At 38.8% G+C, this 24,018-nt stretch overlaps 2 protein-coding genes across 5 annotated transcripts; both read right to left on the reverse strand.

Annotated features, from left to right (window-relative positions):
• Positions 1-211: 211 nt before the first annotated feature.
• Positions 212-11,915, reverse strand: LOC137391165 (dnaJ homolog subfamily B member 6-like). 4 transcript variants are annotated; one of them, XM_068077540.1, is made up of 8 exons: positions 11,782-11,915; positions 11,476-11,631; positions 9,537-9,646; positions 8,854-9,057; positions 6,196-6,307; positions 2,187-2,249; positions 1,083-1,202; positions 212-569 (listed from the first exon to the last, which is right to left on the reverse strand). In XM_068077540.1, exons 2-8 carry the CDS (start codon positions 11,565-11,567, stop codon positions 491-493), a joined length of 780 nt encoding a protein of 259 aa, XP_067933641.1. In that variant the 5' UTR covers positions 11,568-11,631; positions 11,782-11,915; the 3' UTR covers positions 212-490. The 4 variants fall into 4 exon arrangements, with proteins under 4 accessions (XP_067933641.1, XP_067933640.1, XP_067933639.1 ...); XM_068077539.1 differs by lacking the exon at positions 2,187-2,249 and adding an exon at positions 2,555-2,716; XM_068077538.1 differs by lacking the exon at positions 2,187-2,249 and adding an exon at positions 2,555-2,719.
• Positions 11,916-14,122: 2,207 nt separating this feature from the next.
• LOC137391121 (large ribosomal subunit protein uL16m-like) lies at positions 14,123-23,988 on the reverse strand. The gene is made up of 5 exons (XM_068077484.1): positions 23,873-23,988; positions 17,360-17,422; positions 16,821-16,987; positions 15,223-15,445; positions 14,123-14,987 (listed from the first exon to the last, which is right to left on the reverse strand). Exons 1-5 carry the CDS (start codon positions 23,922-23,924, stop codon positions 14,752-14,754), a joined length of 741 nt encoding a protein of 246 aa, XP_067933585.1. The 5' UTR covers positions 23,925-23,988; the 3' UTR covers positions 14,123-14,751.
• Positions 23,989-24,018: the final 30 nt, after the last annotated feature.

Below are 24,018 nucleotides of genomic sequence, written 5' to 3' on the forward strand. Positions count from 1 at the left end.
GAGTGCTGACCTAGTAACGAGTGCTGACCTAATAACGAGTGCTGACCTAGTAATGAGTGCTGACCTAATAACGAGTGCTGACCTAATAATGATTGCCGACCTAGTAACGAGGGCTGACCTAGTAATGAGTGCTGACCTAATAACGAGTGCTAACTACCATTAATAAGGCAGCATTTTAGCTCAGGTGTAAAGCGATAAGGTAATAGCTGTTCTCCTGACCATGAATTTATTTACACCATATAATTGCTAAGATGAGGGTGTGTAGCAGTTTACAACTGCTGAAATGTATAAGTGCCTAAAAAGAGTTGTCAGCACATGTAATGATTGTTAAATAAAGTTAGCAAGCAGTGAAGATAAAGAGGAGCACGACTCCTAGCCTGACCTCCATGAGCATGAGGTAGATACACAGAATTTAGTTAAAAATAAGATTAAACTATTTGTCTGAATATAATATCTTTTTTGTAAAATATTTTAACTCGTAGAGAGAAGTCTATAAATATGTTACAGTATGTGATGTAATGAAGCCATCTTCTTCCACTGTGATTGTCTCCATGCCATGTTCGACTACCCTACAACATCGCATATGTTATGTTACATAAGCCATGAATAATACTAGCAGGTTATTATCTAATACTAACTAACAGACACAAAGTTCACTCTAGCCATAAAGTTAACGCCTCCTGATTTGCACACATTAAAGCCTGGTTCCCATATCGAAATGCGAGACCCAGGCAATAATCTCAGGCAGTAATCTCACGCAGCAAAACACTTGCGGCGCTAAACTCGGCGGCTTCTGTTCACATAAAGCTTCACCGCTGATTTCGAAAATGCCGTTTCAAAAATGCTATACGGCGCATTTCGGAAAGGATTGGCCATTATGTTTTTCACAAAAGTTGAGCAGCGCTGAACTTTTGCGTTGACTCGGCACTTAAGTTCACATTTCACGGCTGATAGCCCGGCGGTGCTGCCGGTGCTTGCCGCGTATATGGGAAACAGGCTCAAGGTAGCAACAAGAGTTGGCATGATTGTCAGTGGCATCCATTAAGTGGGAGAGAAGAAAAGTAATTGCTCAAAGGAAATACCTTTTTGTCACTATTTTCTTTCCGTCAATGAGTTTTGTATTGATTGAAGTAGACTTGATATTCTCCGGAGGTGACATCTGCCGCCGGGTGCTTCTCTGATGCGGTCTATCATAGCTTGAGCTACAAATCATTAATATCAGCATTTGTTAATAGGCCTTAAGTTTCTTGTAGTGATGCACTGAAAGTTAATGCTTTAAAAAGGCAGCAAAGGAATTTTAGAAACGCTCTGCCAACATCATCCATTTCCTGCCACAAAAATATGCAAATGAGTCACAATCTCCCTTTATTTGCCAGCTGTCATTATAGCCAATCGCTTTTGTTGCCAGAACTGTCACACCTTAAACCTCTTCCATCATTCTAATAGAGCACTCAATTAGAAATAATAGTTATTGAAAGCGCACACAAAAAATCACACAAAATTGTATCACACAAAAATCTTTGGGATAGTTTTCAATTTTTAGCTGAATTCCCTTTGTTAAATTGAGCGGTGCCAACGTGGCGAGCCTATGACCAAACGAGTGGGTAAATGAAGGATAAAAGAAGGACTGAGGAAATCTTTGACCAGCAATCATGCTAAAAAGAGACAGCTGAATGGAGCAGATGTCTGGTTGCCATGCTGAGTCACGTGAACTGCCATGCTCAGCCTGCGATTACTCTCTTTAGCTACTTAAAAGTACAAAATTGATTATTTTTGGTATCAGGCCAAAATGTGGTAGGAACGAAATTTTTAAAAAATGCCTTAAGAAATTAATTGTTTCAGCAAAATTTCAAATAATGTATTTTAGAAGTGAACATACCAGAAGTTAACATATAAAAATCTTAATGAAAAAGGAAATAAATTACAAGTCATTTTTATATTTAAAATCAATACACTTTTCAGCGATGAATTTGTATTAATCTTGAGGAGACAACTCCAAAGTAATTCAACACACCGCGACACTATAGTTCTTCCATGAATAGAGAGGAGTGAAAAAGAATAAACATGCAAGGCATATGGTACCGCTACACACAGGGGCTGTTCATGCTTCATGCTCATGCAAAGGGTACACGGGCATGAAGGATACAGTGCAGCAGGCACGGACATCATCACACATGCTGACTTACTGTGAAGGCAGCCTAAGTGGAAACCATGGCCTTGCAGAGCAACTGCAAAAGTTGCTGTAACGTCTGCAATACAAGGCTACTTAGTGAGAGAAAATATATGAAAAGGTGACGCAGTGCTCCCTTATCAGGTACGACGAGGCACGATATCAGCCATCTCAAGCTCTTCCTTACTCACACATTTCCTCTCTCAGGCTCTACGTTGCACACTCCGCTTCCTGTCACGAGCTTTCCTAAGATTTTATAACAGTATGACCCTGGGGCACTTTTAGCTGCCAATATTCACTCTTAGCAAATTGAGAGGTTCAAACTAGTCGTATTGCAGATATCGTGACTGGCCGTTCCCTAAAAGGATTCTATTGGAATCATACCCCGAGTTCCACAAATTGCTCTTGATGTTGCTAGCATGCACACACCCCATTGTATCATGGAGGTCACTGAAAATATCTTCATCTACATCAGAGCCATCACTGGCCGAATCTGAGCTGCCATCACAACACCCTGAGTCTGTTGAAGTAGAACCGTTCCTCTGACTGCTGAGAAAGGAGAGCTGAGGCTATATTCATGATCTACACTTTATACATGCAAAACATGGTACTGTGAGCTTCATAAAAATATGGGCACTGCTTGCATGAGACGCGGATGACCGATGGAGATTGACAAATCATATGAGTTCAATTGTCAGCCTATTATCAAGAAAAGAACACCAATAAACTGCAGGTGTTCGGCTGCCTTAGACAGCATAAGGTCAGGACGTGAGGCCATGGCAAAACCTTATCACCTGAGATTTATTAATTTTTGAGGATTGTTATCAAAGACAGTTACTGCAACCTGTGTGATATTCTCTACAATAACTCTATGCAGTGTGACTAATCTAAAACTCCAGGTTATGAACGGTATGACAATTCTACAAGTCTAAGCTAATTTACTTGAGAAATGTCACATTAAACACATATAGAACCAAATAATTAATATCTGTATAAGAAAGATGAAACAACAAAATATTCAGTAATTAGAAACTTTTTAAAACCTTTTTAGTGTTTGTAAGACAAAAACTATTTGGAACTGTTTACTCTAATCGCGCTCCTTCATCTCTCGGCAGCAATAGTTACTATCGGCAGCAATAGTTACTATTGACGGCATGAGCACAAAAACTCAATTACCATCCTATATCAATGTTACATAGACTGCTTGAAGGCAACACAGAGAGGAGTGAACCACGGAGTGAGCGAGAAGATCGCGTTCCAGAAGTGGGTCACCAGCAGGTCAATCCCTGAGCAAGACTGGGTTACTTCATGAAGGACCAAAAGAGGTAACAAGCCGGTGCTTGTCATAGTTAAGATACAGATAAGGACCTCCACTTTCCAATCTTCCATCTCATTTGGTTACAAATGCAGCATGTTTCAAATTAACAGCAATGTCATATATCTACAGGTAACTTCGGTGAAAACTTCCTGAGAAAAGCTGCAGTTGCACTTGCAATATTGTACTGATATAATGCTTGAATTAAAATTAATTAACCAATTAACTCAACCGATAACTTGAAAGTTATACGTATTTCCCTTTTCGAATACTGTATTTGAGTCGCACTTTAATATCAAGTACCTGTCAGACCCGCCATGCAGCGTGAAACAATTCTAACAGGTTTGGATGGTTTTATGCTGGTGCACTCTATAACAAACTGAATGTAGAAATGCTACTGGACAGATCTCAGTCTAAAGCGAACCGGCCCGCAGCCTACAACATTTACTGTATGAATAGTTGTATTACTAACTAGTACACTGACGGTTTAGTGAGTCATCAGAGAAGGTCAGGTCTAATAGGTTTCTAATTGCGTAATTATTCTAAACAATGGGAAGGCAGTCGATGGCGCAGGTGGTAGATTGTGCCGATGGCGCAGGTGGTAGATTGTGCCGGTTACATAGGAGGGGATGCACAGCGTATCGTATCGAGTGGTTTACATAACAACAATATTAATCTCATGCACCCCCTGACGGCTCACGCTGTCGGCTCACCCCCTGACGGCTCACGCTGTCGGCTCACCCCCTTTGCTCACGCTGTCGGCTTGAGAGAAAACTCAAAATTTTATTTTAAACGTTTTAAATTAGATTTTTATGTATATTTTGTTGCATAATTAAATAATTGCTGCCCTAACGCTTTTATCCACCTGCTCCCCATTGTGTATCGTTTGTGAAAATTTTATGGTCAGTGTTGGCAGCGTGTATCAATTACCTATCTTGTTGTTGGCATTACAGTGTCTGAATGCATCCTATGGTTTAGGGTATTTCATTCCCATAAAGTATTCCCTTAGCAGAGTTGTCTACCCACTGAAAGATTGATTATTGTGAAATATACAGCAAGTTGAAAAAGGAAGAACACGACATTAGCTTACGAAAACTTATTAAACTGATTGAACTAAACAACCTCTAATTTGCTGACGAGAATGGGGGTTCTGCTACCGCCCTTTAGTGGCCTAGGATTTAGTACTAGGCTATATAACTTCACTTTGAAGGTAATGAATAGGAGATATGGCAATTATAATCAAAGCAAGATTTCTGGATATCACTCCTCTCCTTACTCGTAAGGTAAAATTCATCCTACAGCGATGCAATGCATTTTTGTTCTGTTTTATGAAACACACCAAGTTTTACGAAAGCCATAATATTAAGGGAACTTTAAATAAAAATCAGATAGGCCAAGGCCTACGCAACAACTCTTTGATTTCAGATATTTTTGCTAAAAATATGCGTATATGTTGTTAGCGATGAAGGTCTGAAGACCTTGACCTTCAACGAAAAGAGCTCAGAGGCTTACAGCTCTACTTTACTTTACATTTAGAGAGAAATTCAATGTACAGAGTATTCTCTGTTTTGCCAGAATATTAACATCAGGGGATGCAGATACAGTGAAACTCGGATAACTCGCCCTCAGATAACTCGCCCTCGGATAACTCAACGTATTTGTTTGGTCCGTTCCCACGCAATGATAAATGGCTTTAGATAACTCAACCGAAACTCCGTTAACTCGAACAGTTTTTTGCCAAACGGCTACCGAGACGGTTGTTACTATCGCTTTAGAAAATCATTTTATTCCAAGCCATAGAGATAAACATCGACTTTTAGTAGTTCTTAGGCCTCGTTATTACCAACATCGGCAAAATATTTTCATTAACGACTTTTCTAAAGATTTGCAAAAATCAAATTTTACCAAACATCCGCTTAGCGATAACCCTCCGAAAGCAAGAAAAGCGAGGTAAAATTCGGAAAAAATTTAAAGTAAAATCGGCAAAATTGATAATGGGTTCTTAATAGTAAAGCAGTTTTGTAATAACTGACTTACTGCAAAATTGACCTTGGTTAAAACGCTCGGTAGAAAAATTCGTATGTCTTTTTCTGAGCGTTTTAACCGCAATCAGGTTTTGCCTATTTTAATCTGAGAACGTCCTGGCAGTCACATCACCTAAAACAGCAAACAAATCTCAAGTGATAGAAAAATATCTATACTTACTGATTAAAAATATTTAAAACTTCACGCGAGAGACCCTTTAACTTGCAACAAGCAATCTATGCTTTTGATTTATATATAGTTTGTATATGTACATGTATCTACTGATAAATACGTGCACTTATGACTGTCCTGATAACTTGAACGCTCTAATAACTCGAACACTTTTGCTCGGTCCCTTGAAGTTTGAGTTATCCGAGTTTCACTGTATATATTTTAAGCAGTTTTCCAAAAAAGGAAGGACAACCCTAACCGTGATTGTGATGAAATTAAATGCACCCAGTAAGGAGCCTACAAGCTGAGAAGCTTAGTCTAGCCAAGAATCAGATAGCAACGGCCCAAGCGGATGGTGCCGGCAACCCTATTCAGTGTCAACAGGTACAGATCCCTTGGGAACTACTGGCCCATTGTCTGCAGCTGTCTTGGTTGCAGCTGGCCTGCTGCCAGACAAATACCAAAGAGTACTGCTGCCCGTGAGAAAAGAGTCTCGAGAGGCTCCACCGCTTACCTGCGAGTCAGATTGTTGAATAAATGGTCAAATTCATCAAAGACTGTCATAAATGGGTCGCAGTAACTTCCTGTGAACATGCTTTTCGGTCGCGATCGTTTGCTGCCAAAACCTGCGAAACATTACAAAACAAATTTTATTTTATAAAGAAAGAAGTTACATCTTGAGAAATAAATTTCTGTACATCACATGCCTTAAAAGTTGATTTTATAAATGTTCTTAAGAAAGGTTTTAAGAAAGTTTATGCATAGCCAAAGAACATGTTACTATTTGAAATCTCTTATAACAATACAAGTAGGCTCTTAAATAACTCAGCTAAGGATATTCTTCATGATGTGAGAAAAATCACATCCGCAAACATTGGCTCCAGACAACTCTTGTTCTCAAAGTCTAGCCACAAAAGAGATTATTGCCAGTGGCAGCAAAAATCCACGCTTGTAACATAATTATAATTTCTGAGGCCTGGGAAACGATGCACGGCACCGTTTCCCAGGCCGTGCATCGTCTGTATGAATAAGTAAGTATGGTAAGGCATACAGTATGGAAGCAATCTAACTGTGCCAGCCTTCAGGTCGAGACTGGCACATTCACTGCCAACTATCTGCAGCTATCTCTAGAGAGATTATAGCAAATATGGCCGTTGGCCCAGTGTTTAACTCGGCACAGTGCCAGGTTTATATTTGGATAAAGAGACAAGGAATACCAAACCTAAAATTGCGTGCTTGTTGAGTTTTCCTAAAAACTCTCAAGATGGTCTAGCCTTTAGCCCTACTCACTAGCCCGAGTTCCAATAAGGTTAGAGCTTAATTAGCATTAGATTTAATTGTTTGGTGACCATTTTGAATTTAGACGATTTGAAAATTGCCACCATTTAAAAAGATATCGCTAATCGTATAAGTCGTATAATCATGTAATGGCGATTTATCTTAAAGCTGACGATTTTCAGAGGGAACGATATTGGCACTAAAATTCACGGATCTTCATAGGCATATTATAATAAGCTCATTCCATGCCCTTTCGCTCACCCAGGTGTTCATAGAATAAATGTTTCCAATTATCACGAACACAAAACAGTTCCGTTTTAAGTTAAAGTATACAAATAGTTATTAACATAAATTTACAAGTTTTTTTACATATTAATAATGTCGCGATATGTCGCGGATCATCTATAAATAGATGAATTGTGTTATATCATGATTCGATATTGTAAAATCGCAATTTTGAATCGAATCATCTGGGTATTTTCGGAAACCATGAAACTGTAAATACAGTACGGATATGGATGGTGTGAGCCGGAAATAAATTCTAAAGAAACACCAAAAGCTTTGTTGACGTGTAGCCAAGAGCTTGGGTGAGCCGATAAGGGGAGACAACAAATAGTAGTTTCAGTGTGCATAGACAGATGACATACACAATCAACAAATTTCTGTGTTATTACTTGGTAACCTTGGTCAAAAATAACTCTCAAACCCCCATAATCAACAGCCCACCACAATCAGCAACCCCACCATTAACAGCACCACTGTGGTCAGCAGCACCACCACACCATCGGTGGCACTAGCCTGATCGACAGCACTAGCATGATCGGCAGCACCACCATCAACAGGAACAACAAGGCGGTGTAACAGACCGTGTACAGCAATTGAAGTAAACTGGCTGCTGTTAGCGTAACAGCTGCAGGAGGTAATTAGCTGATTACAATAACATGAATACGGCTGCTGCCTCATCAGGTGTTCTACATATGATTAGGCAACTAGTTTGCGCTGCCGGCTAGTAGGATCAGTCTGTGCTGCCGGCTAGTTAGACCAGTAGAAAAGCCCTTAAAAGTACAATCTAGTGAATTTATTATTGTTGGAATGAAAACTGCTTTGTGCCGATGTAATGAGGTTGAAAGGAGATGAAAGGGTGAAAGGTTGCTAGCCTTGACTCGGTCTGCATAACAACGGAGCCCTATCCTTCTTGCCAATCCTTTATCTTGTCTTATTAATCAGGTGCTTTGAGTCATAGCTCCTCCCTAGCAACAACTGAGCACTTTCAACCACCTTTTGGCCTCCTTGAGTTCGTCCATTTATTACAACCCTCTTGCTCTAGCATTCCTAGCAGATCTTGGTAATAGCCGTAGTCGGTATGGTAAGTAGAGGGTAACGGAACAGCCTGACATCTTCTCAGAGTTTGTAATCCAATTAGTATTTATCTTGCTGGAAGCGGTTTGCACTAACTTCTACTTCCTACTGACAATAAGATCGTTATTGTCTCTAGGAGACACAATTACAGTACAAACTCAGCTATGACATCATCAGGCTGGTGGACAAACAACTATTTTAACTTGTTAATTAAAATAAAGAGTCTTTTAGTTCACATTATTGTCGAGTAAACTCCAAATGGGCAGCTGGCATAGACCATGGTGCCTTATGTTGAGAATAGTTGACAGATGTATCTAGACTGAGTTCTAAACAGTCAGCTACCTTGCACTTAGAGGTCATTGCATGAATGACCCTTCAAATCTCTAAACAAGGTCAACCATGTTCCTGTTCATTTACCTAGCTGCCCGGCATGTCGACCTACTAACTAAAAAGACACGTAGGACGGGATGAAACGAAGGATAGACGGTGGGGTGATAGAAAGGTCTAGCTTGTCCTCCATTGCTTTGTAACTTACCGCTAAAGAAACTGGCAAATGGGTCGCTGTCTCCAAAAACCTCTGAGAATATATCTCTAGGGTCATGGAAGCTAAAGTTCTGTCGAAAACTGTTGGTGAAAGTTGACTTAGAGCCTTTGTGGAATGAGGAGGAAGACTTTCGATTGTCACCTTCTGTGAAAAGTTGCTGTTTTCCGAACTGATCGTATGCCTTTCGTTTATCATCTAAAGAAGCGGGAACAACTATTGAAAATACGATGGCGCTGTAATATAGACAGAGGAATGGAAGTATGTGAAAGAGTCATATGGCAGCAATGCAGTCATATGGCAGCAATGCAGTCATATGGCAGCAATGCAGTGCTATATTGTCTCAGTAAAAACAAGTATTAAAAGCTATAGTACATCCTCATGTAAAATAGGCAGTTGTTAATATGAGGGTTGTTAACTAGTAACACGAGGGTTGTTAACTATTAACATGAGGGTTGTTAACTAGTAACATGAGGGTTGTTAACTAGTAACACGAGGGTTGTTAACTATTAACATGAGGGTTGTTAACTAGTAACACGAGGGTTGTTAACTATTAACATGAGAGTTGTTAACTATTAACACGAGAGCTGTTAACTATTAACATGAGGGTTGTTAATTATCAACACGAGAGCTGTTAACTAGTAACATGAAAGCTGTTAACTAGTAACATAACATACCATCTGACAATACTTCATATGCTTCAGCAATTTGTTTAAAATGTTTCTCCGCTTTTTCTTGATTCTCTGGATTTTTGTCAGGATGGTACTTCAAGGCCAACTTTCTATATCTGTAAATACAAAGGAAACAACCAGTTTATTGAGGCACTTATTGTAAACCACTCTTATTTCATGAGAGCTTATTAAGACTCACTCAGAATAGCACTAACAAATGATGAGTTGATTACTGAATATGTTCCAGGTAACTGTTAAAATGTTATATCATAAAAATCTTTTATTTTGTAGACATGTTATTCTTGTTATATTATTCGTGCATAAATATGTATTGCATCATAAATGCTTGTTATGTTAATTATGCTATAATGGCTAACAAGCATGTTATCCTTGCTGTGCTATTATAATGCATGACACGATTAAGTATTATTCACCCAAAGTTTACGCAAGTATATTTTTACAAGTTTGGATGTAAACAACATGGTGCAGCCAGCTAAATGGAAACAAACAACACTAGAGTGTGTAACTTAAAGGTTGACTCGCAATAAAATTCGCATAACAGTTATTTGGTATCAAAAGATTCACCATGTTTTACCCTGCTGTGTTGTTGGTGCAAAATATGTGGAAATGCGATTACAAGCTCTTAAAAGCTAAAAAACGAACAGTTAATCGCAGCCATCATGAAAACGTTGTGGACTGGAATCTTTTTATTTTACCGACATACTCAACAAACTTGGTTATTGGTTCGACACGTGGTGTTATCAATAAAAAGCTTAATATAAAACATTTCGTAGCACTAGTTTATGACAAACACTTCGGGTTTTACCAAAAAGCCTGTATCAAATATCGATGCTAGCTATGTTATAGTTTTGTTTCGGCTTGGTCTATTCATCTAGTCGTAATCTGATCATGTGACCCGTACTTCTTACCAAATAGCGCGAACAATTGCTGCAGCATTTTTCGACCATCATAGGTGACCAACAGGCTCGTCATGTTTATCAGAGGATGATATGCACTCCTTCAAGTTAAGATTAAAAAATTAAACGAATTTGTACGGTAGGTTTTGAGATACCAGTGTTCAAAGTGACAGCATTACAATGATAATAAAATAGACGCCTAAGGACAATAGACATGATTTTATTGAATGCGTGAAGTATATTTGTGAAAATATTTCGACGAATGAGGTTGCATAAAAGTGTAAACAGAAACCATCTTGTTCAACTACCTATGTCCCAATTGAGCCGTTTTGGAAAGTGATTCCAATCTATGACGTTTTCGTGATGGTTGCGATTGACTGTTCGTTTTTGAGCTTTTAATAGCTTGTAATCACATTTCCACATATTTTGCACCTACAACACAGCAGAGTAAGACATGGTGAATCTTTTGATACCAAATAACTGTAGTGTGAACTTTGTTGCATGTAAACCTGTAAGAATGACAGAGTGTGTCAGCCTTTAAAGTGTTATGGAAAATGACAAGATGCCAAATGTATATAATTCTATGTTTAGCAACACTTTTCTGGCATGAACATCTCTGTGCTGAGCCAAATCAATGTTTTTAGCCCTCGGAAGAGCATTTCTTGGCTGGGTTGGTGAAGTGATATATAAGGTATTCAAATCCTCTATCCTCGCTTTTTCGCTGACTGGGTAAGCAGCACTATCTCAGACAACAGCGGCATAACATGTACACGTACTATTACACTATAGTATTTAATATGTCTGTACTATTACACTACAGTATGTAATATGTCTGTACTATTACACTACAGTATGTAATATGTCTGTACTATTACACTATAGTATTTAATATGTCTGTACTATTACACTATAGTATGTAATATGTCTGTACTACTACACTATAGTATGTAATATGTCTGTACTATTACACTATTGCATGTAATATGTCTGTACTATTACACTGTTGCATGTAATATGCCTGTACTCACGCTTTCTTTATATCTGAGTGACTTGCGTCACGAGGCACCTGTAGAAGTTGGTAGTAGTCCAAAGACTCTGAATTGTTGGGGGTCGATCGCATGCTTGCCCTCCTCCAGTTACCCTGATAGTCACACGTTTATGTGATTCCTTTTATCTATGTAGTCCTACACAACAGATGTTACCATTACACCCTGCTAGGTACAGCGTACATTTTGAAAATTAGCGGACGGATCTTTCTTGACAGATATACATGAAAATTAAAAAAGTAAGCACTGTATAAAGACGCAAAGTTATGAGGGAATTAAGAGCCTTACCAGAGGTGTACGCTGGAAGATGTGGTATGAGTATGTGAGGTTTATCCTGCAGGGAAGGCTGCCAGCACGAAGTCAGTAACGATAAGATGAGAAAGATGATTTAATAGGTAATTAGTCTCTCAGCCTGATTTATAGCTTCTCATCTGGCTAGCCATTGGACAGATGGAGTCGTGTAGCTTATGAGCTCATTATAAAAAAGCAAGCAAATCATTTGTCGATGGATTTACATACGTATATAGGAACGAATTAACATTGTGTGGGGAAAGAAAGTACATGTATGTCTGAACACTATATTCAGAGATATGAATAGACTATCCAAGCCATTCGCTAGAATAATGTTAATTTCACTAGCCAGCAATAAGCTCTGACTAGACAACTCCTGATTGTATGGCCAAGCCTTGTATATATGGAAATGACCAGTCTTTACTATAATAACAGCCATGTTTGTCATCTGAAGCTACGCTTAGTGCTCTAAAAAGAGTGCACTGATCCTGAATGAAATCCAGGTTTTTAGATGTCCGGCTAAGGCTGTTACCAACTGCGCAACTCGAATACCTCACAGCAACACGGCATATTTGTGCGCACAGTTATTACACATGATGACCTCTCATGACCTCTCATGGTGCAAGGACTGCCTGCCAGCGTACTAGTGATGGATAGCATCTTCTTGTAGAAATATATACTTTGTATAAAATGGCAGAGTGTACAACTGTACCAGGCCAGGCAGCTGCATGAGCTGGTACTACATGCAGCTGGTGTAACTGTGTGTATAGAACATGATGAACAGCGGCTAGCTGACTCCAGCAATGGCTAAGTGATGCAGTGGTGATCACACCATTATGAACCGAGAGGGAAAAAATTTTAGTTGGAAGGGTGTCAAAAACAATTTGCGGGTTCTTGGTACACCTCAGCGAATCATATGTATGTGTCACAAGCAAAGACGACAATATTACCATGGATGCAGTTTGCAACATTGGACTGAATGATTGACCAATGTGTTGCACTTTAATAATAGCGTGTTTCCTTAATGACACTGCATTTCATATTTTAGAGTTTAGCATAGACGTAAGCGAATTTATAATGAGTAGGACATTTGTGACCTGACTAAGACATTTTGCACTTAGAAGCAGCAAGGAAGTGCTCTTAGTGGACTTGTGTTACTCAACAGCGGTCATTTCATCGGAGAAATTGAGTATGGCTGAATCAGATGAAACTGATGCAAGGAAATTTATATTTTTCTCCATTGTTACTTTGTTGCCCTCAGTTTAGCTCCAATGGACAGGTCAAGAAATGAATCATAATTTAATGGTGTTTAGGTACAACTACAGCAATAGTGTCAAAGGACATCTTCCTGGAATGTTAAAGAATAATATAATGCTATAAACAATGACTTGACATCAGCTAAACAGAAAACTGAAACAGAAACTATAAGTAAAACAACAACAGCTACATGAAAGCAAACTTTCATAATTACTTGCATGGCTGAGTGGTAAGTAGGAAAGGAGATGAAATAGAGTGCAAGTAGCGCGTAACCGTTGACGTCAACTTTATTATATTGTGCATAAAGTCACTACCAAGGAGACAACATCTTATAGCCACATACAGGTTTCTGAAAGTCATAAGAACTGACCATCTTATAGCCACATACAGGTTTCTAAAAGTCATAAGAACTGACCATGTTATAGTCACATACAGGTTTCTAAAAGTCATAAGAACTGACCATCTTATAGTCTCATACAGGTTTCTGAAAGTCATGAAACCTGACTATAACATACACCCGTTGGTCTAAACTGAGTGTCATCATCTTCCTGGAAGTATAATTATAGTTACTCATTCCAGTGCGTATTATAGAAATGTAGCAAACGATTTCAAAAGTAGCTGAATGCAAAATGAGCAACAAGCTACTCTAATAGCCAGGAGAGATCTCTTATGTTGCACTCTAATAGCCAGGATAGAACTGGTATGTTGTACTCTAATAGCCAGGAGAGATCTGGTATGTTGTACTCTAATAGCAAGAAGAGATCTGGTATATTACACTCGAATAGCAAAGAGAGAACTGGTATGTTGTACTCTAATAGCCAGGAGAGACCTCGTATGTTGCACTCCAATAGTAAGGAGAGATCTAGTATGTTGCACTCTAATAGCAAGAAGAGATCTGGTATGCTGCACTCTAATAGCAAGGCGAGATCTAGCTGCTATTATATAAACATATCTGCCATGAGGCGTTAGAACCAGCTGAAAGTGACAAGTTCATCTGATGAGCACACGAAAACCCTTTGTAAAGGAAGTAAATGTGAGAAGATTTCTTATTCGCATAAAGTTACTAAATTCTATGTTAGTTTGCTGACTTGTATATTTATTTCAAATAAAGATACTATTCTTTTTATCAACATTTTCTACAACATGTCACTTAAAATGCAGGTTTAGAGAAATCCACCACATTACTGACAGCCAAAAATACATGTGACAAATCTTTTACCAAACTACGCAAACATCACTAGAGCGAATGATGGAATAACTATGCACACATGAGAGAACAACTCCTGAACATTAGATAGTGTCTGCTAAAATGTCTGATATCATGCCAGCTATTTTTAAGCAAACTACAGCTGATTGTGACGTTAAAATTGCTGACTAAAACACAGAAAAATACGTAGCAATGGAGTCAGTAAGCAATAGTCGCGGCCAACATTAGCTATAAGATTGTATCCTCTCATACATAGCTATAACATTGTATCCTCTCATACATAGCTATAACATTGTATCCTCTCATACATAGCTATAACATTGTATCCTCTCATACATAGCTATAACATTGTATCCTCTCATACAGCGTCACAGAATCTAATTTAATCGAGAAGATTGCAGTCGTGAATCACAATAACTCTTAGTTTCCCTGGGGAATATTTCCACGTTATTACAAATTATGGAAATTCAAGTTAGAAGACCGACAGTCATCTAGTAGAAATGTTACCTATGCTCGTTGTACCATATATAGTCATATGGACTGAGGTAAGCCTCAGAACCATACATTTGGTTCTTAGCTACATATTCAAATGTGAATGGGTTGATATTCTCATCTTTCAACCTTTGTTTTTCTGCAGCCTCTGCTTCTAGCATCTGCTGGTCAATCACTCGTGCTTTGAATGGAAGGTTATGCGCAACAATTTTTAAGATCCAATATATATCATCCCACTCAATTTTACCTGTGGAAAAAATACAAGCAGTTATTTACTGAGTTATAAATACGTCATCTGTGGATAAATACTATCAAGAATATAACAACAGGAAAGGTAAAGCTAGAACTCATAAGATCCTAACTAGCGAGCCAACGCTGTTATTAAATATACAAGTACAACGTATTTATCTAAGCATACCTACTGAGCACTTGAGTGCATGCAGATTTAGTGACAGGCGATTAGGCAGCATCCTGCTACTCACCTCCCATCTCAAGGATAATTCTATTAGCTTTGACAGGAGAAGTGTAATGATGGATGGGGCCCTTGCCTCCGCCCATGCGTGAGCCGAGTGGTTTCTTAGTTATAGGTTTCCAAGGAGGAGGCACCCTCCAGACGGCAAACATCGTTTTTGTGTCCATCTTTCTGTTGATCTTCAGTCTACTGCTTTCCAAGTGACCGTGTCTCAGCTGTCCACCTGTGATGGCCTGCGAGTATTTATAAACCTTTGATTCCTTTGACTACTTGGAAGCCTGGTTACACACACCGATGCGTCGTTTCAAAATAACCATGTTGGTTTACATCGGTAATAACAGAACCGACACATCTGTGATTGGGTGAAATAATTAATTCTTATGATCTCGATTCAATTTTATTCATTTTTACTACAGGATCATCGCGCTGAGGACTTCACACAAACAGCTATTTATATATGGACAAAAGTATTCTCACTAATAACATCTACATGTATATATATATAAATGTGAAAGTCGGTCTTTTGGTATGTCCGACTATAGCTATTATTAGAATGACTGTAGCTGGACAACGCTGACGCAACGTCATGACGTATCGTCATTAGAAGCCTAGCGCTTATTAGCAAGCTTACTAGAATTTTCCATTGGCAATGTGTCAGGCTAATAGCAAGTGGTAGGCAACGCTCATCACTTATTATTGTTTATAAGCTGATTTTAATACACGAACAACGCCGGGAGGCACAGCTAGTATGTGTATATACGAAAATTACCAGTATAAATTGGAATCTTTTTTGGTCAATAAATATGCTAAATGCTTGATTTCTACGTTTAAATACGTGTATTGAACATTAAGTGTTTTTGTACTTGATTATTTCGATCATTAACATGTAGTGTTTTTCCTTTGAGCAAGATAAAGCAATGCAATAAGCTTCATAAAGACTCACTACCATAAATAACTCCTGGTTCCAATTTCTGATAAAATTAAATGAATAATATTCCAATAATTGATGGTTACAATACAAATATACTAATGACACTTAATCGACGCTACTGGAAACTCGAGCGACGACGCCATAGCCTTCACACGACCGAGGCCAAATCTTATTGAACAATCTATTTGTCAACACGACGCACCGTTTAGCAGATTCGGTGTGTGTAGCCAAAGCAAATATCAATCTACATGTATATAATGCATGCGATAAACTACTTGGTGAGGTCATTCAGAGTTCAGCAGCCAGTATAGACCTAACTAGAACTATGTATTTCACTGTCTACACATGGCATAGCACTGATCAATGGTCAAACATGTCAGTCGTTACTAAACAATTTATACAATATTTTATGTGCAATACATAAAATGTGTCGACTGTTGCATAAGTGTATTGCACCTGTCAGCTCTTGTCAGTGTTTTTTGCAACTTTCAACTGTCACATGCATGCAGAGCATAACACCTGCCAACTGCTTTAAGCAGTTCGTAGCGCCTGTCAATTGCCACCATTTATAACAACAGTCAATCGTTACAGGTAGAGCATAGCACCTGTCACAAATTATGCTACTTTCCTGTAAACTCTCATCACCGTAAAACAGAGGTGAATAGCAAAATAGTTACCTGAATACCAAACTGGCCATATATTAATTTATTATGCACCAACTCTGGCCCTCTCATGTCAAGGAGTCTTTTTGGCACCTTGCGCATCTTTTGGCCTAAAGCTATTGATGGGGGAACCTTTGGTAGCAGAGGTAGCTTTCTGTTTTCCAGTGGAGGCATGATAACATCTAGCGAGCAACAAACAAAACATCAGCGACAAGCCATCAATGAGTTTTATTTACTCTGACACACCCATTACATGTGAAGCACAATCATCAATATGAAACATCTTGTACCATGATCTCTCTGACACACTTATTACACGTGGAGCACACTCGCCAACATGAGACATCTTACAACATGATCTCTCTGAAACACCCATTACGTGTGAAGCACACTCGTCAACATGAGACATCTTGCACCATGATCTCTCTGATACACCCATTACATGTGAAGTACACTCATCAACATGAGCCATCTTGCAGCATGAGACACACAGCGAGTATAATTAGTAATTATAGTACTAGATCTACTGCTATGCTAGGAAACATCACACTTACTGCTATAATCTGGAGGATTTCTGTAACTGCTAATGCAGCAAGCTTGAAATGCATTTTTAGGACCTGCAGCGAGAAAAGGGTGAACATGAACACAAACTGTGTGTAACGCAAATAAACAGGAGGTCCTGAAACTAATTTCATTCCTTGACTTTTCTAGCGCAAAAAGTTACTATAGAGTAAAATTGCTATGCGCGATCAGCTAAAAAACTTTTAATTGAAATAAAATAATATAGAGACATAATATTCGATTTTTCATGAAAAATTGCTCAATACCTCAATACCTATGTTAACTTCTTGAGTGAGATTGTATTCAGCTGAGAATTTTTATTCTATTAAAAGAGAAAGCTTCTGGCATGAAAAAACACAAAGGTGGTATGGTATGGCCAATGATCCTACACAAATCCTGACTTATTCTTTCAGTGTGCTGATCTGTGAAGATACTGTTTTATTTCAATACCCAGGGCGCTACGGGTGATAGACAGTGGATTCAAATTTCATTTACGGTAGTCTTGCATAAAATTTGTGAGCATCCTCTTCTACATCTCATTGCAACATTCCGCGCCCCCATTTATTGCCCACTCACTGACCTGCTTGGCTTACATTGACAGAACAAAACCAATGAGCTTTTAAACTACCCCTTTGCCATTGTGAACCGGAGTGCAACAGTCAAATTTGTCGATGGGGTTAATGCTTTACCTTGCCAAGTATATTCTCATTTGCAAAACGCCGATAACCACAAACATCACAAAGGGGTGTGGCCAAATGTATTAACAAACATTTATTTCTGACAGGGATAGACAAAAAAATAACAAACCTATTTGGTTCCAGTATTCAGTATGAGCTTCAATACCCTTGAAATAAGAATACCATATTGAGTATGACTTTGTGACGATATCAACTTCTATCGACACCAATCAAATGCAATTATTTTTCATTCATCATTTTATTTTTATACATTCCTGCTTGCTTTAATAACAAACAGCTGAAATCATCGTTTCTAACATCATTTATATGTGGTCCATTAACCTTGACAATCCTGGGTACCATTACTTAAGGGCACTCTGTAAAACTTGTAAAAATATTTGACGAATCTATTTTTATAATCGAATAATTTCATTATTATTCCAGAAACCAAACCAATTTGAACTGCCTGGCAATGGTGAATCAAGGCATAAGGTGCCATGCCAGCTGCTTCCTAGTTGTATAACAGCTACATGTAGATGCCGACTGAACTCATAAAATATATCATACTGACACTAATAACATTTAATGTCACTAAGTCCATTAGTATATTAACTGAATGTAGTTAACTATTATTATACTTGTCTTTTCCTTTATTTGTGTATGCCTCCTGTCTTCAGTGAATGGAATGGGGTTACTGTAGAAAACCAAGCACCAACTGTGCAATGCCAAAAAACAACTAAAAAGCTACACGCTTTTCTTGCTATAATACAGGTACTACAAGACACAGTTTTAAAACTAGGCGACTGATGTACCAGCTACTACATATAATGACGATCAAAGTATGACCTTTGATTTAAACCTAGGATGAGGCCATCCATACCCTACCGATAAGCGGACATGATGTACAAGTACAACAAACGTGTTGGAGAATCCAGACCTCCTTCCAGACATATCTACTTGATACTGATACCGGTCACTATAAGATGGGACTGTTGCGTTGCAAAGCCAAAGAGGAGAGCGTGTCATAGCCTAGTACAGTTGGATTCTTGCTCCCTTGAAAGTTCTTGCTACCTTGTGCTACGGAAAGAGCTGTTAAGCTTAGACAAAGCGAAGAAAATAGTTTCTGATTTCTAAAAACCGTTAGAACGCAAAATGAAAACAAAACATAGTAACGCTGATAGCCGTAGTTGTTGAGATTGTAGAGACTGCCAACAATTCCAGCTGATGAAGCGTGACAGAGGACTCAAGTGACAAGACATGAAGACTAAGTTACTGAAGCTTAAAAAGTGGAGGCTCACTGACCCAAACTGTTCCTGAACCGTGACAAGCCTTTAAAATGGCAAAACCAAAGACCCACACGCCATTGCAATACTGGGAGGCTCAATGGTGTGACAAGTTTGCTACATAAATGACAGGTTTAGACTTTCAGATCTTTGGCTTAATGTAAAATGAGAAGCAGAGTGGACCAATGTAAGCAAAACCTATGTAGAAGTTAAAATGCAGATGCCCAGTTGATTAAATAACTTCTCATCGAGTTGGATTAGTTGCCATTATGCCTCAAGATTTGCCCCATAGAGTCGAGTTGATAAGAGACCAGCTAGAATAGAGTGATTGGAAACTCAAGCTACAGGACCAGATAGAATTGATGAGAATAAGCTGAAAAGCCTTAGCGAAAGCTACCCGTTGACATCATGAGACTCTTGCCAGTGGCCTTCAGAGAGTACAAGTAGATTTTAGCGTAGACAGACTAGCTTAGTGGGTAGCAAGATGCCCTAACTGCTACCACTCTGATGGTAATCAGTGCCTTAGATGAGCATGCGCCCTTTTGGACCTTCAAAGCAAACACATTCAAACTCAGACATCAAGTACGCACCCCAGCTGATGACTGAATTTTGTCAATTGTGGAACATTGACAATATATGCACAACTTCCTACTATCTACAACTAACCGGGATGGTAAAATACAACAATTGATGGCTATGATACTCTCTATGAGCTTTGCTAGACAAGGAGAGAGAAACCAATCCGAAAATACACCGTAATTTTGTAGAGTCTTACCGCATCGAGAAAGCCTACTCTAATTATCCATGCATGATGGAAAATCAAGATTAAAACTTTGTTGAAAATGACTGTAGGCTGACACTGTACCATTGATTACCTGAAGAGTTAGGATGGGCACCAAGCTCAGAAGAACACCAGAAGCAACTTAACATGAAGGTGACTGCTCGAGCACAGCCCAAACGAGAAAAGGGCAACCGTGTGTTCACTTGAGAAAAAATTAGCAAACTGCTACAATCACCTCCAAAACGAACATAGAATGACAATAAAGCTGTCCCATCCAGTCTCTGAGAAGGAGACATCGATAGCTACAAAAGAGCTACCAAGTTTGGAACTGAGTGAAAGTGATTTCAGCTCACCATCCATCTGGAAGAAGCTCAATGAAGTCAAGTCAGTATAATATTGAAATTTCCAATGCTATTCCAAAGCAAACCAAAGTGAATACTCTAATATGTTTTTTTCAACGCTACACCTCTTCTGTAAACTCTAAATGGAAGCCTAAAAACATTCAAAAGCACACACGTAGACCAGGCATTAGCCGAACTGACCATTTTTGGCTTACAAGCAGCAGAGAATTATGTATTAGCTGACACTCCTACTGACTGTGTTACATTGTAAACATCCTTAAAAATCAGGCATATACAAATATCTAGCGGAACCATCTTGGTGTAACTCAACCAAAAAAAGAGGCTCTGGAAAACAGCAGTGACTAAGGTGCCAACATTTCAGATTAATATGATCACAACAAGCAGTCACAAAGAAACAGGAGGTTTTTTTGTTGTCCACCAAGAACCGGTATAGGCTGCTTGAATGAAGTTCTACACAAAACGTCACTGCTATGAAACTCAAGCAACAAAAAAAGGAGTCATGGTGGCTCCTCCATTAAATAACATTTCAGAATTCACAATACCCTCTGTTCTGAAAGTTAGCCAGAAAATTGCCTGCAGGAAGCTCACACAAGGCAATGACCAAAACATGGAAGACTGGGAGATAGGCTACACCTGAAACAAGCCCAGTATGTTTGCGGTAAAAAAAGAGTTCAGTCTGTATTGTAAGTGCTTTAGTCAATAAATAGATAAGTGCCGTGCTCACAGATTGCTTGTCATGGAGAATAATGCTGACAAGTTGAAAAATGACTCTCTGCGGATTGATGCAACAAATTGCCAGCCTGGTGCAACAGCCAAAAAAGTAGTACCTGCGAGAGATGAGAAACGTACCCTCTAACAAGAAGATATTAGCAAAACACATCAAGCTCACTAGCCATAGAAAGATATGTAGCAGAGGTGAACAAAGCACCATAAAACAGCATTATGCTAGCTGCATGGTAGATGTGTGTGTGTGTGGGCTGTTTGTTAATTGTTTGCTGAGTAATAGCCTGAAAGATGCTGACTGGACTCGTACAACATGTTTTACTTATATTCATAGCCTTTTGATGTCAGTAGGACCATCAGTGCTTTATTTGATTAGTTAATTAATATTATACTTGCTATCATCACATTAGTTAAAGGTGTGGTTCTCGGCCTATTGGTGGATTGGACTGCAGCATAAAAACAGGGCATTTGCTCTGATGAGTTCAATTTAACACACAATGTTCAAGCAAGCGACATCTCTTCCATTCACACACATTTCACAGGGAAGCTAACGGCTTGCCTTGCCTCTCTTTCTCTTCTTCTTTCGGACACACTAGAGCAGGAACAAGTGGTGCGCCTCATAAATTAAAGTCATTAGCCAGCATTTATCAGTAGTGTCTTACTATGTCACGACTATATGTTATAGCAGCATGTTAGAAGCATCGGTATGTTACGAGAGCAGTTAGCAAGCAATTTTTGATTTAAGTTCTCGGACAGTTCGTGGTAAAAAGCTGTTATGGTGCACTGATTTGTTGGCGAATAATCTAGGAGGCTCTCCCCTTCCCGCACCCCTAGTTGTCGCCATTTCAGTAGGGTGGTCTTGTATAAGTTCATCATATGAGCTTAACAAAGCATTATGGTTTTCTTCATTAGACAAAATGCGGTATAAGAGAGTATGTCTTATTTTCACACGTCTATCTGCAAGTTTGTCAATCTCGAGCTTTTCTCGAGCAGCAGTAATGCTTTCTCTTCCCTTGATGTTGGCAATATATCTTACGGCTTTGTTCTGCACCATCTCAATATCTTGAACTAACTTGTTAATGAGCGTGTCCCAAACTGAGCTGGCATATTCAACATGGAGTCTACAAAGGCTTGTATATGATAGAAATCTGGCTTTCTCTAGAGCATGGTGGAGTGCACGGTTGATCATGCCAAGTTGACGATTTGCTTTGGATATTTTATCTTGTATATGCGAGGTAATTTTTAGGTCTGATTGTAGTATCATGCCAATATATTTAGTTTCAGCAACGATCTCAAGAGGATTGTTGTCCAGCATTGTTAAATACCATTATCGAGCATTTGCTTACATTAAATGACATACACCATTTGGATGACCAAGCTTGTAAGGTGTCTATGTTGCGTTGGAACTTTGTTTTATCGCTGGCAATATTGACTGACTGGTATATTAAAGTATCGTCAGCAAACAGACTGGTATTACAGTTGACAACATCTGGTAGGTCGTTTATATATATGAGAAACAAAACTGGGCCAAGCAGAGACCCTTGGGGTAATCCTGATGTGACGGGTAGTTCATCGGATTGTTGACCTTCAATTAAGACCTTTTGCTTACGGTTTAGAAGGAAGATATGGATCCACATAATTATTTGCTGACTGATGTCTGGTATTTTGGCTAGTTTACGCATGAGTAGTTCGTGTGGCACCTTATCCAAGGCTTTAGTAAAATCTACAACCAGTGCATGGACAGTACTCCCTTCATCTACATTTTTTACTGTCTCGTGAAAAGTTCCACATCATTGCGTTTCACACGACAAACCCTTTTGGAATCTATGCTGTCAATTATGTAGCCCTTTATCTAGAACGATATTTAGGTGATGAAGCAAGATGTGCTCGAGCAGTTAACACGCTATGCTTGTGAAGGAAATAGGCCTGTAATTGTTGGATTGATCTGATGGTCCACGTTTGTGAAGAGGGGTGATATTAGCAAGCTTCCAATCAGATGGCAGTTTAGAAGCGGATAGTGACTTTTGAAATATGACAGTCAGACGCTTGGCAGTCATGATCGGGTCGATAAGGAGATCATCTTTACGGATTTCATCTGGACCAGGGCACTTACCGCTTTTTAGTGAATAAAGAAGTTTGATAACACCCTCAGTTGATACCTCTATAGTATTTGGTGAGCATGTGCTATAGTTTCTATCTTCATGCAAAGTATGCTGTTTGCAGAATTGAGTACTGAAGAAGTTGTTTAGAATATTGGCACATTCGCTGGGGTTTTCAGTGTGAGAGTTTTGCACAGTTAACAGTTTCATTGGTGGTTTCGTAACACCTTGTGATCGTTCTAGTTGACGGTGAAACAGTTTGCCGTTACCAGTTTCTCGTGGCTTAGATACTTTATTACTGCACTTGCTACTCTAAAGTAGCAAGTGCCGACTTCCATTAAACACGTCGTCAATTCAACGAGAATTTGAATACGAGGTTATGTTAAACACTAAGGAGTTAAACATTGAGCAGATAATATATCACTGTAGTAAGTTCCACACTTTCTATTAATCAAATCGTCCAGTTACATGTTTGATGCGAGGGTGTAAAAGGTGTTCTATTCCCGAGTTAATAAATTACTGAAGTCAGTTAAATAAGTATCATAATAAGCATTTTTGAACTTATAGTTTGATGGACTAACCAGTCTTGAAAAACGAAACTCTGAGTAAGTTTACAGATGTGAATGTAGACATTTTCTAAACTGTACGTTTTTAAAAACGTCAAGAACCGGTGCAAGGCAAATTTGCTCACACTGCGTACAAACGTGAAATTTATTTGGCCGAAAAC

Source organism: Watersipora subatra, chromosome 3 (assembly GCF_963576615.1).
Source record: "Watersipora subatra chromosome 3, tzWatSuba1.1, whole genome shotgun sequence".
In the NCBI taxonomy this organism is placed as follows: domain Eukaryota; kingdom Metazoa; phylum Bryozoa; class Gymnolaemata; order Cheilostomatida; family Watersiporidae; genus Watersipora; species Watersipora subatra.